Here is a 16,929-nt window from a genome sequence, read left to right on the forward strand (position 1 = left end):
TTTTTAACGATAAATACAATGAAATAAAAGATAAATTGTACCGAAGGACGGATGTATTATATTTAAATATTATTTAAATTAATATTAAAAGAATTATAAGTGAACATATATAAAAAAATCAAAAGAATTGTTGATGAATGTGGTGGCATTATATATATATATATTCAGAGATTTCATGACTCAGTCACAATATATATATAATAAACTACATAAAAATAACTATACATAATAATATAATATACAATATATATTTTGATAGCACATGATATTATAATAAATAACACAGTATATTACTCCCTCCGTCCCATAACAAAGTATTCATTTCTTTTTTTTAGTAACTGTACTATCTATCTAACATTACAAATACTCTTACAATTTACAATATATTACACAAATGCTATTACCTTTATATCACACATACTAACAAGGTTATTTTAGTCACTTTTATTTTATTTCTACTATTGATATATATATAGTATATATATATTTTATATATTGATATATATATTCTACCTAATATATCTCTTGTATAAATATAATATTGTACCCTAATTGTGTTCAATGAAAATAGAGTTTATTCCATAAATCGTAACATGGTATCAGAGCCATGCTTTTTCCCGACTAAATCGAAACAACCCACGAATTCCAGATAGCATATTTCCGATCACTTCCGACCGTCACCGCCACCACCATCGTCTTCGCCGTCACGAGACCGGCCGGACGCCGGAACAGTTCGGCGAACGGCGGCGCGTGAGAGTCACACGCGCCCGACGTGTTTTTCCGGCCGGACGCCTCGCCGGCGCGTGGGGGCGCGTGCGGCGGCTGTTGGCGGCGATCTTTGCACCGTCGTGTTCGGAATTTGATTTCCTCCGCGATGGTATCTTCACTTCCTCGGTTTGAGCAGTTTTTTGTATCCGGTTGACTTTTTGTGTTTCGGGTTTTGATTCGGTTTCTTTCGTTTCGGCTTTCGGCTTGAGGTTTGAGATTCTGTTTTCTCTTGAGTTTCTATGGAAAAGATGGATGTACATATTCCGATCAATGTTGTTTTGTCTGGAGATAATTACAGTTTGTGGGCACAATCGATGAAAAGTTTTTTGATAGGTCGGAAATTGTGGCGAATTGTTACGGGAGATATAGTTGCCCCCATTGCTCCAGTCTCTATAGGAGAAGTTACGCCTACCGCCACAGTTGTTGAATCTTATATTGAAAAATTGGAAGATTGGGATAGTAAAAACCATCAAATTCTCACTTGGTTGCGCAATACTTCCACTCCGGCGATCCATGTTCAGCTTGCCCAATTTGACACTGCCAAGGCAGCGTGGGATTTCTTGGCAGTCCGCTTCCGTGCTACTGGTTTGGCGCATTATTATCAGTTATGGAGCACTCTCCACGATCTAAAACAGGAACCAGGACAATCTGTCAACGACTTCCTTGCCCAAGTGCAACCCCTTTGGCATCGGTTGGATCAAGCAGAGATCAGTCCTGATCATCTTCGCCTCATTCAGGTCTTAATGGCTTTGCGTCCAGAGTATGAGGCAGTTCGTGCCTCTTTGTTACATCGGCATCCACTTCCTACCTTGGATGCAGCTATTCAGGAGATTCTGTTTGAGAAAACTCGTCTCCACCTAGCTAAGGCTCCTCAGCTTGACTCTGCTCTTGCGGTCACTGCCCGAACTCCTACTCAGAGTCGTTCTCATCGTTGCAAAAGATGTCAGTCCTCTGATCATGACTTCGGTCATTGCCCAAAGGTGGAGTGTCACTACTGTCATGTTTTAGGCCATACTATACAGTATTGCCCCACTAGACCACCTCGCTCTGGAAGTAGTAACTACAAGCCTCGGAATTCTCGTGGACCTCAGTCTGGTACCTCCTCTGTCACAGCCTCTGCTGCGCCTGCGCCTGCGCCTCCTACGATTCAGGACCTGGAAGCTCTTCTTAAACAGGTTCTATCTTCCAATACCGCCATGTCTACCACATCAGGTAACTCTCCTTGGTATTTTGATTCTGCTTGCAGTAATCATATGACCTTTGATATACGCCTTATGACCTCCACATCCACCGCACCATCCTTACCCCCTATCCTTACTGCCGATGGTACCCATATGCGCATCACCCATACCGGACATACATCCACCTCATCCTTATCCCTCCCTGACACATATTGTATCCCTCAATTAACCTTAAATCTGATTTCCGTTGGTCAATTAGTTGATCAAGGTCTCACCGTGTTATTTTCTTCTACTGGTGTGCAGGTTCAGGACGCGCAAACCGGGCGGACTCTTGGGAAGGGCCGGAAGACGGGCCGCTTATTTGAACTTACGTCACTCCAGGTCCCTCGTCCCTCTATCTCAGCTGCCACCACCTCTACACCATCCTGCCTTCAGTGGCATCGTCGTCTCAGTCATGCGTCTTCCAATAAAGTCAGGTCCTTGATTAGTCAGGGTAGTTTGGGTTCTGTTAAGTTTGAGTCTTTTAATTGTGTAGATTGTTCGTTGGGAAAACAACCTGCTCTGTCGTTTCCTCATAGTACTTCCATTGCGGATACTCCATTCTCTTTAGTTCACTCGGATATTTGGGGACCTTCGCCCACTGTGTCTATGAATGGTTCTCGTTATTTTGTGATTTTTATTGATGACTATTCTCGTTTTACATGGATTTACTTTCTGCGGCATCGCTCTGAACTTCCATCTATTTATATGACCTTTGCTAAAATGATACATACCCAATTTTCCTCTACTATAAAAACTCTCCGCACAGATAATGCTCTTGAGTATACTGATACATCATTTCTTAGTTTCTTATCTGATCAAGGTACTGTTGTCCAACGCTCCTGCCCATACACCTCTCCACAAAATGGTCGCGCCGAACGCAAACACCGACATATCCTCAATACAGTCCGCACCCTTCTCTTATCAGCCTCTTGTCCAGATCGCTTTTGGGGAGAAGCCGCACTCACCGCTGTCCACACTATAAATCGTGTCCCTTCCTCTGTCTTAGGTAATGTCAGTCCTTTTGAAAGACTATTTAATCGTACCCCTGATTATAGTCTTCTCCGCCCTTTCGGTTGTGTCAGTTTTGTCCTCCTCCCTCCTCATGAGCGCACTAAGTTAGAACCTCGCGCTCGTCTGTGTTGCTTCCTGGGCTATGGGTTAGAACATAAGGGTTATCGCTGTTGGGATCCTATTTCCAATAGGCTACGTATTTCTCGTCATGTCACATTTTGGGAGGATACCAAATTCTCTTCCTTGTCTCACTTCCGAGTCCCCTTTGATCGTTCGTCTCCGTTCTTTACCTTGTCCTCTCCACCCCTATTCCCTTCCAGTGACACGGCTCCGTCTCCATCTCCCGCTCCTGACGCTGTCTCGGTTGCGCCTCCTGAACCGCAGCTGATCCCCGAGCCTACTCTTGCTCTCGACTCCGATACATCACCACCACCAGAGCCTGACACGACTTCGATCTCAGCCCCTGATCCTGGCCCTCGTCGCTCCACTCGGGTTAGTCACCTTCCTACTCACTTACTTGATTATCACTGCTTCTCTGCCACCTTGTCCCATCATGAGCCCAGGACCTTTCGTGAGGCGTATGCGGATCCGTTGTGGCGGCAGGCTATGTCTGAGGAGTTGCAGGCTTTGGAGAAAACACATACGTGGGATATGGTTGATCTTCCCCCTGGCAAGAAACCTATTGGCTGCAAGTGGGTATTCAGAATCAAAACTAACTCTGATGGATCTATCGAGCGCTACAAGGCACGTTTGGTAGCCAAAGGCTACACCCAGCAGTATGGTATCGACTATGAGGAGACATTTGCCCCGGTTGCTCGTCTCACCTCTGTCCGCTGTCTTATCGCCATCGCTGCCGCTCGTCGGTGGCCCCTACATCAGCTTGATGTCAAGAATGCGTTCTTGCATGGTGATTTATCCGAGGATATCTACATGTCTCCTCCTCCTGGTTTTCCTACCTCTTCCAAGGTATGTAAACTTCGCCGTGCCCTATATGGTTTGAAACAGGCACCTCGAGCTTGGTTTTCGAAATTTAGCTCTGCTCTACTCCAGCTTGGCTTTACTTCTAGTGATCATGATTCGGCTCTCTTCCTTCGACGTGGGTCAGCTGGAATTACTATTTTATTGCTTTATGTGGATGACATGATTATTACGGGAGATGATGCATCAGGTATCTCCGAGTTGCAAGCTCATCTAAACCGCCACTTCGAGATGAAGAGTTTAGGGCCTCTTCGGTACTTCCTAGGACTTGAGATCTCCGACACCTCCGACGGATATTATCTCTCTCAAGCCAAGTATGCCTCCGACCTCCTATCTATTGCCGGTCTCACTGACTCCAAGACTGCTCCTACACCTCTTGATTCTGACTGTCGTCTTACTCCGATGGACGGCGTTCCCCTTGATGATCCGACTTTGTATCGTCAGCTAGTGGGAAGTCTCATCTACCTGACTGTCACTCGACCGGATATTGCTTATGCCGTCCATATCGTCAGTCAGTTTATGTCTGCTCCTCGGACGACTCATCATTCTGCTGTCCTACGGATTCTCCGGTACGTCAAAGGTACCCTTCTTCATGGACTTCATTATTCCGCTCGATCCTCCTTAGTTTTGACCGGGTATTCTGACACTGATTGGGCGGGAGATCCCTCTGATCGCCGCTCGACCACCGGGTTTTGCTTCTTCCTTGGCGACTCGCTTATTTCATGGCGCAGCAAGAAACAGACGGTTGTCTCCCGGTCCAGTGCAGAGTCTGAATATAGAGCCCTTGCCGATACCGCTGCTGAGCTTCTATGGCTTCGCTGGCTTTTGGCTGATCTTGGAGTGCCTCAGCCCTCTGCCACTATTATCCATTGCGACAGTCAGAGCGCCATGAAGATTTCGACAAATGATGTCTTCCACGAGCGTACGAAGCATATTGAGATCGACTGTCACCTTGTACGTCATCACGTTGCTCATGGAAGCATCTCCTTGTCTCCTATTTCCTCTGCTGATCAGACGGCCGACGGATTCACCAAACCTCACCTTCCCGGCCGTTTTCAGTCATTTTTGAACAAACTCAAGTTGGGCTCCACCGTTCCACCTTGAGTTTGAGGGGGGATGTTGATATATATATAGTATATATATATTTTATATATTGATATATATATTCTACCTAATATATCTCTTGTATAAATATAATATTGTACCCTAATTGTGTTCAATGAAAATAGAGTTTATTCCATAAATCGTAACATCTACAATATCTCAATATAATATTAATATTTCTAAAACTACGTGAAAAAAACAAATGGATACTTCTTTTTGGGATGGAAGGAGTATTACTTTTAACACAATAAATTTATAAAATGTACAATACAAGATTGGAAAAGCTTATTATGATTGTTGAGCACAAAAATGGTGGGTAGGTTTTTAGGGAATGGGCCTGCCAAGATTAGGTTAAGATTTATTCGAAAAGTCTAGTGGGCTTTTTTGAAAGTCCAAGTATGACTGCAATAACCGGGTCGGATGAGCTTAGGGTCGGATGTTGAGGTCAAACCTGATCGGGTTAATCCCAAAGGTTGGGCGGATGATGAAATTGGACCTGGTTGGGACCAAATAGTTCGGATTTGAAGTCGGACCTAGTCGGGACAAATTCCAAAGGTCAGATGTAAGAAAGTCGGACGGATGATGAGATTGGACCTGGTCGGGACCAAATAGTTAGGATATTGTAGTCGGACCTAGTCGGGACAAATTCTAAGGGTCGGTTGTAAGAAGGTCGGGCATTGAAGTCGGACCAAGTTCAAAGGTCAGGTAGTAAAAGTAGCTATCCTAAAGGTCGGGTGAAAAGGCAGTCTCTGATAGTGGAGGGTAGCTTCAACTGGCGAGCGGTTTTCAAAGGTCGGACGTGGTAGGGCGGTTCTCATACGTGTCGATAGAAGAGAACTTTTTGGGGAATTTAACAGCGGTTATGGTAACCGACCGGATAGCGGTTCGAACCGTATCTTCAAGGGGTTATTTAAAGATTCTGTACTGTACAGATGAGGGATCTTCAAACTGACATCAAATTCAAGAGAATTGCTTTTGGGGATCACCACTTTTATTTTCCAGTCTTTTATTTTATTTTTCTTATTTTATTTTATGTATTCTACAGTGTTTAGAGATCTCTAATCTCAGGCACTCATCTATCAAATTTGGGGATATTTCTCTATTTTCGGATTTTACTTTTTATTGTTAAAAAACACATCAACAATTTGGCGACCACAGTGGGAGAGAGCACTGGGGAGAGAGGCAAGATTGATGATCCTACGTCAACGGAGAGTTTCATACGATTGAGATCCGGCCGAATCGTCGGAAGGATCCACATGGCAGGCTCACAGCCTCAATCATCTTCGGCGCCGGTGGGAGAAACAGTTTCACCACCTGTCATGCCAAATACAAGAGAAATGCCACAAACATCTGCTGACTGGGTTTCTTATGTTCAAAAATTGAACAACCAGCATAATTTGGCCATGCATAATATGTTGCGCGAGCAACAAAACCTTATGCAAAATACGTTAAATCAGGCGTTATCAAGGGTTACTTTGCAACCCATCCAGACGCCACCAGAACTATCACCATCCAGGCTACAGGAAAATTTTGCGGGGCCTTCATATGTGGACAACACTTTTTCCAAGTGTTACTGCCCCAAGGGTTGACAGAGGGAAGACTCCTCTTACATACCCGAATAATATTCCGTTGGGTGTTAGGACCGAGCATACCGACCTCGGGGGGAAAGATTGGGAAGCCAGGCTCACAATCCCATTCAGGTATTGGATCCTGTCCCACTCAGAATAGACCTAGAGGACATTGCTTAGGTCTTGAGGGTACATTTTGGAATGAACCCCCAGACGGTCAACAGACCTGCATACCAGAGGCCATTTCCAGAAAGAATCATCAACGATCATCCGCTTCAAAGGAATTACAGACCACCCGATTTTCATTCATTTTCTGGAGAAGATGGGGCATCTGTTGGATTTTTGTCCTTATGGTCCACCCCGAATAAATACACAAATACACACTCGTCTCGCAGCCCGAGCGCATTCGGGCCTGGCCCATGTCCCGACCTCACTGTCCGTCCGACTGCGTCCCAACTTAGCGACCTGTCCGACTTCACCAACCGCTTGACTACTTCCTGATTCAAGGATCTGTCCTGAGTCGGACCATCCGTCCGACTCCGTCCGACTTCGTCCGACTTGGACCATCCGTCCGACTCTGTCCGCATGACTTCGTCTGATTTCGACCGACCGTCCCGACTTCGTCCTGGCTTGGACCGTCCCGACTTCGTCCTGGCTTGGACCGTCCCGACTTCGACCGTCCGCCCGACTTCATCCCAACTTGGACCATCCGCATACATACTGACAGTCTGACCTTATGCCTCCCGACCTTGACCCACGTCCTGATCCGACCCGACTAGGATCCGCGTCTTTTTCCTTAGCCACGTCCCTGGCCGTCCGATCTGGGGCTTTGATCCTGTCCGTCCATTCGACCTGTATATATATATATACTTGGAGTGTGAGAGAGAATTTGAATTCGATACATCACCCACTCTCTCTCACAAAGCTTACCCTCTCTAGCCTCTCTCTCTCTCGATTGTTTCTCTCACTCTCTCGTCCGACGGCGGTTCACGGCGGTTGTTTGTGCAGTGCCTTTCCTCCTGTGTCTGTGGAGTTCCTTTGGCACCTGTTTCCCCTGTGTGTGTGTTGTTCGCAGCCGAAAGGGGCTCGTTCAACTGTAGGCTTGTGGTTTCTGTTTCCTGTATGCCTGTTACTGTTACTGTGGGGGTGTTTTGTGGTTGTGAGTCGTGGTGTTGTGGCCGATGTGCTTGTGTTAGTCGCGATTCGAGTGTGTATGTGTATATTTTGTGTTTCGAGTGGTTAGGGGCTGAGCCTAGCCAAAACTAGTTAAAGTTTTTGTTCGATTTTCTTAATAAAGAATTTGATCCTTTTCCGCAATTTTCAATAACAGCATCAACTATTGAGCATGTGGGACGTTTCACAGCTCAATTAGGGGAAGTAGGCAATAATGCTTTCTATAAATTACAATTGTCCGGGTTATCGCTTACAAGGACCGTTTTTTCATGGTTTGCAAATTTGCCACCCGGGCAGTTGCAAAACTGGGAGAGTTTGGAGGTAGCATTCCATGCAAGATTTTTTAATCTTCTCCCGACAGTCTCACTCACAGATCTTTTAGAGATCCGACAGATGCCAGAAGAGACCGCGTATCAGTTTATTGAACGGATACGACTCATGAAAGGCAAGTGCCCAACAATCATCGAGGAAAGTGAAATGACCAATTTGGTGGTCAGGAACATGCATTCTAGACTTCAGGAGGCATTGACAGCCCATGATGTTCAGGACTTGGCTAGTCTGGCCTCCAAAGCAGGGAGATTGGAATCTTTGTTTAGAGAAAAAGATCACAATTTTCGTCGGAACAGGGTACAGCAAATGGCTAGTGTTGATACAGAGATTTATGCACCCATTGAGGTCGGACCAAAGGTGATTTCGACCGTGTTCTTTGTGGTGGATGCCAATACTACCTACTCAGTTTTATTCGGGCGAGATTGGATTCATGCTTCCAAGTGCGTGCCTTCTTCTCTCCATCAACAGATTATGTTTTGGGAAGGAGATCAGGTTTTTACCATGGAAGCCAGTACAAATCCGTTCGGCTCTACAGGAGTGGAAGAATCGGTTCTTTATACGGAGTACGTACCACCGATTTCATGAACAACTATGGTAGATGAGTATCCACGGAAGGGCTGTAAGCTCACTACGCAGGGTTGTGTGTTTCATTAGAAACAATCTTCTGTTTTATGGCTTTGTTGTTAGCCAAAATAAACTTTTACTTGAAGTTTAATTTATGGAAGAAATAAATAAATATGATAAATTGATTATACGGTTCTATTTAAACCAATTAATGGTTAGACTATATAATAATAAAATTTCCAACAATAATTTTGGTGAAAAAGAAGGCTTTCGCTGGCCTGACCTCCTGGAAAAGACAGAAACTTCTCTGTCAAGTCAGGATCCTCTCATTGAATATAATGTGGGAACCAAACAGATACCCAAGATGGTCAGGGTAAGTGGTTTACTGACAAAAAATCAACAGGAGTGAATGGTAGCGTTAATTCGAGATCACAAGGAATGTCTGGCATGGGATTATTCCGAAATGCCCGGATTGGCGCGCAGTTTAATAGAACATAGGTTGCCTATTAAAAAGGGGTTTAAGCCTTACAAGCAACCACCAAGGAGAGTGAGTCCAGAATTGATGCCCCAGATCAAAGAAGAAATCGAGAAGCTACTAAAAGTTGGTTTCATTCATCCATGTCGATATGCAGAATAGTTAGCCAATATCGTTCCGGTAACCAAGAAAAATGGAAAGATCCAAATTTGCATTGACTTCAGAGATCTCAATCTCGCCACTCCAAAAGATGAATATGTCATGCCTATAGCAGACACTATCTTTCATGATCTTATTGGGCGGTCAATGGAGGTATATATTGATGATGTGATCATTAAGTCTACCGACTTTGATTCACATTTGGTTAATTTAAAAAATGCTTTTATTCGGATGAAGCAGTACAACCTGAAAATGAACCCCAACGAAATGTACCTTTGGAGTTTCGGCGGGGAATTTCTTGGGGTTTTTAGTACATGAGAAAGGGATAGAGATTGACGCGAACAAAGCCAAAGCTGTTCTAACAATGCGGTCGCCTCAGTCGGTCAAGGAAGTACAAAGTTTTTTGGGAAATGTGAATTACCTAAGGCGTTTTATAACAAACGCCGCAGGGAAATTAAAACCTATCACAAAATTATTACGGAATAAGGCCACCGATTTTTCTTGGGGTCGGGAGCAACAGAAGGCATTGGAAGAAATCAAGGAGGCCTTGATTAACCCGCCTGTGTTGGTTCCTCCAAGAGGCGACCGACCTCTTCGGTTATATTTGACGAACAGTTTTGATGTGGTAAGCAGTCTTTTGGTGCAACCGGACCCAGCGGGACAAAATTAACGGAGGCTTCACCAGACTTTGAAAAGGGAATTTCCTCTACAATGGTAATATATCCACATACTTGATCTCTAAACCATTAATGGACTTTGAAACATCTATGGCTGTGTATATGGATTGATTCATTCCCAGCATTTCCTGTACAACATTGTCCAATAGCAGGTGATAAGCAGGACATTTACAAAGAAGATTAGCTTAGGAAGATTGAAATATAATTTCCATATTGCTAAATAAATCAATACATTACACAATATAAAAAAAAATGTTTACTGTATAGTCATTTGAAAGCAAACATAGTGCATAAATTATTGATTGTTAACATTAAGGGGAACAATCTCGTTACGAAGGGAAATTGGAATCACGATAAAAAATGTCATGTAATGACAAGTTTGATCACCACTACAATACGAATTTAGATTGAAACTATTGTTGATTTCTTTGATAAATTACTGGTTGATACTATATCTTAGCAGGATCTTCGATGCTCAATTCTGATCTTAGATGTTCGAAAATGTTTGGATCAGAGCTGAAGAATTAAATAGAAGATCATTACCTAATTTGAAACGCAATAATTAGTATTTAATTGTATTCTAAACGGTGTAGGAGAGCAAGAAACACTGATTCACTAACAAACGAGTGCCCTCTCTTAGCCTGTGAATGACACTAATCTTAGAATCTCTAATGTCACTGCATTTAAGTGTATAATAATACTAAATAAACAATATAATAAGCAAATAAGCAATTACATTCATAGGTAAGTACATCCCCACTCTTTAGTACAATAGACAAGTTAATTCTTCTATAGTCATTTACGAAATTTCGAATGAGTATCATATCTTGACAGAACGCTAATGTGAATTTGTCTATGTAATAGCATCCAAGTCACTTATGTGAGTAATTGTGGCCATATTCCTCTAGTTAAGCACGTATTGGAGAACTCAATAAGAAGATGTAATTTTTATAATATTGTTGATGTATTTTTTCAACAAAAATAAAGTAAAATTCAAAGATATGGAAAATATCCTTAAACTTGATTAATTAGTGCCCGAGATTAGGAATCTCTAAACACTGTAACGTACAGAAAATAATACTGGAAAATAAAAGACTGAAATTTAAAGTGGTGATCCCCAAATCTGACTTTGCTTTGTTGAAGTTGATTGAAGATGCCTTGCCAAATGATGATCCAAATCCTTAAATATTCTTTGAAGAAAACGTTCAGAACCATCGCACTGTTTCACCAACCGTTCCCACCAGTTACAGAACTCAGAACTGCCTCTTTGATTGACACATGTCTTTAACCGCCTCGCCAACCGCATAACCCAACGACCGACCAACCGACCAATCTAGATACATAATTGGTCGCCAGATCAAAAGACTCACTGGTCGCCCCATCAAACGACCACTATTTGGTCTCTTCAATCGTCTGACCTATCAACAGACCTTTCTTCGCCCGACTTCCTTTTTCGACCGACCCCCATAGCAGCCAACCTTTGTATCAACCGACCCATTTATCCGACTGCGGATAATCCGACCTGCTTGCCCGACCGCGGACCATCTGACTTGCTTATCTGATTGAGAACCAACCGACTGAGAACCCACCGACTGACTCTGGATACCTTATTATTATTATTATTATTATTATTATTATTATTATTATTATTATTATTATTATTATTATTATTATTTTTTGTGCATAACAAATATAAACTGCAATGAATGTCCAACGTAGTTATGAACACTGGATTCTTTAGTTTCAAATAGCTTCTGAAAGCGCATGCCATCTCCTACTTTGGTGTGGTATATAGCCTTCACATATTTTGTCAGAGGTATAACAAACTCAAAGTGTTGACATCTGACAACAAATAGGAGAGCAATCTATAAGAGATAATATACGTACATAAGGTGCAGATGATAGAAAGTCAGTTTACATATATGCTACATGAGAAAACCATAGATGCATAACAATATAAATAGCTAAAAATCAGCTTGCATCAAACAGTAGGAAAAAGCAGGACTGAAAATTCTGACAGAAATAGAAGATTCATGAATAAATAAATGCAGCATAACTGTAACTCACACTAACAAAATTAAGTGTATCATAAAAATACTAGAGAACTTACCATGTTTGATTTAAGCCTCCATAAAAATATAATCCATGAAAAATCACCCGAAACAAACTAAAAACGGCATGAGATGTGACCAAAAAAGGCAAAAACTGAATAAAAAAGAAATAGATTGTTGACAATAATGTGGGAGTAAGGGTAGCAGGTGGGCTCTTATGGATGCGGACTATGTGGGATTTGGAAGTGGAGGTATATTAATGCCAGCCAATTGTAAAAGCTTCTTGTAAACTATGTTTCTCGTCCAAGAACAATGCATTCCAGTGTTGATGTCTGAAGGAATGAGGACATGCAAAGAGTCAAAAGATTTTGCTCGTGATAGTGCAATATATAGTTGGCCATGCATAAATACTGGTTGTTTCATGTACACTCCAACAACGTCTAATGTCTGCCCTTGTGATTTGTTAATGGTCATTGAGAAGCACAACTTCACTGGAAATTGAGTACGTATGAACTCAACAGAGCATTCATGTATATTGTTAGGCTTTAAAGGTATTCGTGGTATGAAGCATAAAGTTCCTTTTTGCGGGCCAGTTGCAATCTCTGCTTGTAAGAGATTGCGTGTAATTTGCTTGCAAACAAGCCGTGTACCATTTGAAAGGCCATTTGTGGGGTCTAAGTTACGCAATAGCATTATTGGTGCACCTGTCTTCAAAACTAATCTATGAGGTGGCATACCATTAGGTGTCAAAGTATTTAGGTAATCTTCATAATGTGCTTGTTGTGATGGATCTTTAGTTACATCTCTTGCAATTAGTACGATTGGTTCTCCAAACATGCTTTCAATTATTTGATTGTTAATAGTATCAACTGTCTCGTTGGTTGATGTCAATATAGATCTACCAATTAATGCAGCAGAGGAATTTGGATGGAGTAAATTATGTGGGTAGATCTTGTCAATTAGTTGCAACAAGTCATTATTTTCAGAGGTAATCAATGAAGTTGTTGGGATCTGAATCTCTCCTTTGTTGTTATTTACACAAGAGTTGTTCCCTACTTCCTCAAGAAATGCTGCAAATGATTTATCGTTTTGTGCTCGCATGTTGACAGTTAAGTGAAACTTATCTGCATGTGTAAATAGAGGAGACGATACACAACTTGCTTTGATGTATTGGTCCTTTGTTCCGTCTCTTATGACAGGAGTAATTTGACGGAAATCCCCCCCGAAGATTATAACTTTACCACCAAAACTGATGTTGTTATCCATAATATCTCTCATAGTAATGTCAAAAGCCTCAATTAGTTCACGTCTTGCCATTGAAATTTCATCCCAAATAATTAGGTCGGTATGTCGTAAGTCATTTGCTAAGGTAGACTGTTTGCTTATCTGACAAGTCTTATGCTCATTAATATCCAATGGCAATTTGAATTTTGAGTGGGCAGTTTGTCCATTAGGAAGGAGCGATGCAGCAACTCCAGATGTTGCTACAACAATAGATTTAATGGTATGATCAGATGTGTATGACAAAATAGCAGTGTATAAGAAAGTTTTCCCAGTACCAGCTGGTCCATCAACAAAACAGACATAAGGTTTCTTGTTATGCAGTTTCTCAATAATAGTGTTAAAGACGAACTGTTGTTGTAAATTAAGTTTGTCAATAATTCCTGGGAGTGTGACAAGGTTAAATTCTGCAGGTGATGGCTGTTGTAAAGTTATTTCAATTAGGCCATTTTCGGACTGTTCGGGCATGCATATTCCAAAGTCATGAATATGCATACCAAATGGTTCAAGGAATTTTTCTACAATTATGGCAGCAGCACGATCAATAGGAAAAAGTGGAAATGAAGACGAGATTGTGGTAATTGGGACACAATATTGTTTGAACATCTCCCATAGTTGTATAGGTTCAGATGGTGTACAAAAAACAAGTATGGTAGCAAATAATTGTGCAAAAGCATGGGGCATTTGAAAAAGTGCAGCTTCTCGCAAACAATCCACCAATGGAATATCACTCTCTAATAATCCTAACGCGACGCATGCATTTTTTAATGAATCATGTATAACACCATCAACTGTTCTTAAGTCCTCGTATGATACAGGAGCACGACGGTACTGCAAAAGAAGGCGAAGAAAATATCTTTCTTGGTCAGTTGGCCTTGCTGTAACAATCCTCCCTACTATTGAACCTTGTTTGCGAAAATTCCAATTATTGTGTGCCCGATCCCATACAAAATGTTTTGGGAACTCTTTGTAAAGTAGATTAAGTGCCTTGGCATATGCGTTGGTTGCATTCATGACAAAGAATTCAGTAAGCATAGTTTTGTGGGCACGTGCATTTGTTACAACATCTTGTAAAGAGTCTGTTACTTTGAATGAAGTGTACTAAAAATTAGGTAAATGCAATTGCAGAGCAAGTACAGGAGGGTGCATATCTGTCAAGGGGAATGCAAAAATACGCCAACAAGCTTCAGGTGGAGCAACCCAACGGCCAGTTTGGAAATCAATAATCTCATCACGAGGTGTGTCGGGTGTTACTGAGCCCACAGTATAGGCAACCCGATCATGACCTTTATACACATATTTGTAGAGATATTTTACAAGTTTGACACTCGAGCATACTTCCAAGTTTATATGACAATCAAACTTAGCAAGTAAATATGGATTATATGGTACCACCCAACGGTTGTCCAAAGTACGTCCACGCACAATAACAAAAATGCCATTATTTTGTCTTTTATACTTAGGATATCCATTTGGAGTATGAATTGTTTCATCCACAAATTCCTTTGGGTAATGATTCTTACATTGTCCATCAACCATGCACACATTAGTTGGGTTTTGAGAGCCACAAGGACCATGCATCATATGTTTCAAGACGAGTTGCAATAAGTAGGGGTTTAAGTTACTATTAGGAAGTTCTACAGATATAAATTTGTCGTAGCTTGTGGGGTTGTGTAATTTAAATTGTGGATACATGATAAGTAACATATGGGCATGTGGCAATCCTCTTTTTTGAAACTCAATGACATATGAATACGCCTGCACTTTACCTAGCAAGTGTTGTTTGAAAAGTTCGTTTTTTAGTTCTTCTAGTTTCATTCTAAACACACGAGCAACAATGTCAGGTCTATCAGTTGATAATTCAAATGGTTCTAAGAGTTCTTGAATCTCTGGCCATTGTGGATTACAAGTGATTGTAAGGAAAAAATCAGGCTTACCAAATTCTTGTACAAGAGCCATAGCATTCATATATCTTTGTTGCATGTCACGGGGACCACCAATGAAAGAAGATGGAAGGACAACTGGTTGTCTAATCATAGATAACGGTTCATGTTGGGATTGGTTAAAAGCGTCTAGAATACCCTGCATGGTGTCGTGACGGTGTTGTTTTTGCATTTGTTCAGACCTGAAAAAATCTAGCCTTTGAGTTTCTATTTTTATGTACTGGTCAGTTATATATTGTTGTAACAAACGACCAGTATGTAATAGTAAAGTAGGACTTGTAGGCCGTATTTGGAGGCGATATGCATAGTATTCTCTAATAGAGACATGACTCTTGTCCATCCGGCGTTTATTACGTCCTAATTGCATACTGTAATCTGAGGAGCTATTTATTGATAGGTCAACTTGTTCAGTATGAAACGACTCTGCTGATAAATTAGGTGTGGACTGTGTAGAGGAAGACGAAGATGTAGCAGAATTTTTCAGAATGCCGGGATACCAACCTGGCTGGCCAAAAGGATGGATCAATGGATATTGAACAGGATCATAGGCATAAGAATAATAATCAACCTTTTTCACAGAACCATCAACCGGATATACTTGTATGTCTCTAGATAATTGGGGACAATCTGAAGACCCATCTTGCCATATAATTGATATATCATCAACCCGTGGAAGATTATACACTCTTCGATCTAATCGATTGGAGGTTTTTAGAAATATTTTATAGTTATCAAGACAAGGCATTGTATACAATTGACGGAATAAACTTGCATAAGGGTTCAGATGAGACAACTCAATCAAGATTGTAACAATAGATGGATGTAAAGTAGGGTAATTACTCAAACGTGTGGCAAGCTCTTGTGTAGGATCATAGTAATAAAGTTGTAGGTTTCTCGGTACATTTGTTGAGGGGAGTAATGAGTTAATGAAATGGTGAATTGTATTGTTAACACGAAATATATATAAGTTGTGATCATTATTACATAAAGATACGTCATAGTGAACTCCTAATGTAGAGAAAGCAAAAGAGTTATTATAAGTTCTAACATAGGTACGAAAATGAGATGATAGTTCATGGCGATTAAGGAAAAGGTCTTGCAAAGGAGGTGGCATGTCCAATAGCGGTAAGGAAAACTTCCCACCAGCACAACATAGGGTTTTATGCTCACGGTGGAATAATAATGCACCACAGTAACGACATTTTGTCGGTTGGGGTGCTACCCAAGGCGACACATAAATGGCAGACAATCGTAGTAGTGGAGAGCATGCTGGCAAGATGAGTAAAGTTTCAATAGATACGAAGATACATAATAAATTAAGTAAAGTAACAACATTTAAAAATTTAATAAACTAAAAACCGAAAGTAGAAGACAGAATGTGCATACAAGTTTGGTTAACCGGCTGACTATCAGTTGTTTGGTTAGCTGATCGGCGATCACATGTTTGTTGCCGACGTCTAATACATTGCAATGACTGAGATTGTGTCATGGGCTGTAAAAAGTAGTTGTAGGTAGAAAACAAATAAATAATAAGAATTTGAAAAAAGAAAAAGACACAAAACGAAAAAAAAAAGTAAATAAGAAGGTTACTTATGCCCGACAAAGTAAATATAAATTGATAACA

General features: G+C 41.3%; 1 protein-coding gene across 1 annotated transcript; it reads right to left on the reverse strand.

Annotated features, from left to right (window-relative positions):
* Positions 1 to 12,309: 12,309 nt before the first annotated feature.
* Positions 12,310 to 14,376, reverse strand: LOC127266495 (uncharacterized). The gene has a single exon (XM_051296752.1). The coding sequence runs from the start codon at positions 14,374 to 14,376 to the stop codon at positions 12,310 to 12,312; it is 2,067 nt and encodes a 688-aa protein (XP_051152709.1).
* Positions 14,377 to 16,929: the final 2,553 nt, after the last annotated feature.

The sequence above is a fragment of the Andrographis paniculata genome, unplaced genomic scaffold, assembly GCF_009805555.1.
Source record: "Andrographis paniculata isolate CXL003 unplaced genomic scaffold, ASM980555v1 Contig76END, whole genome shotgun sequence".
In the NCBI taxonomy this organism is placed as follows: domain Eukaryota; kingdom Viridiplantae; phylum Streptophyta; class Magnoliopsida; order Lamiales; family Acanthaceae; genus Andrographis; species Andrographis paniculata.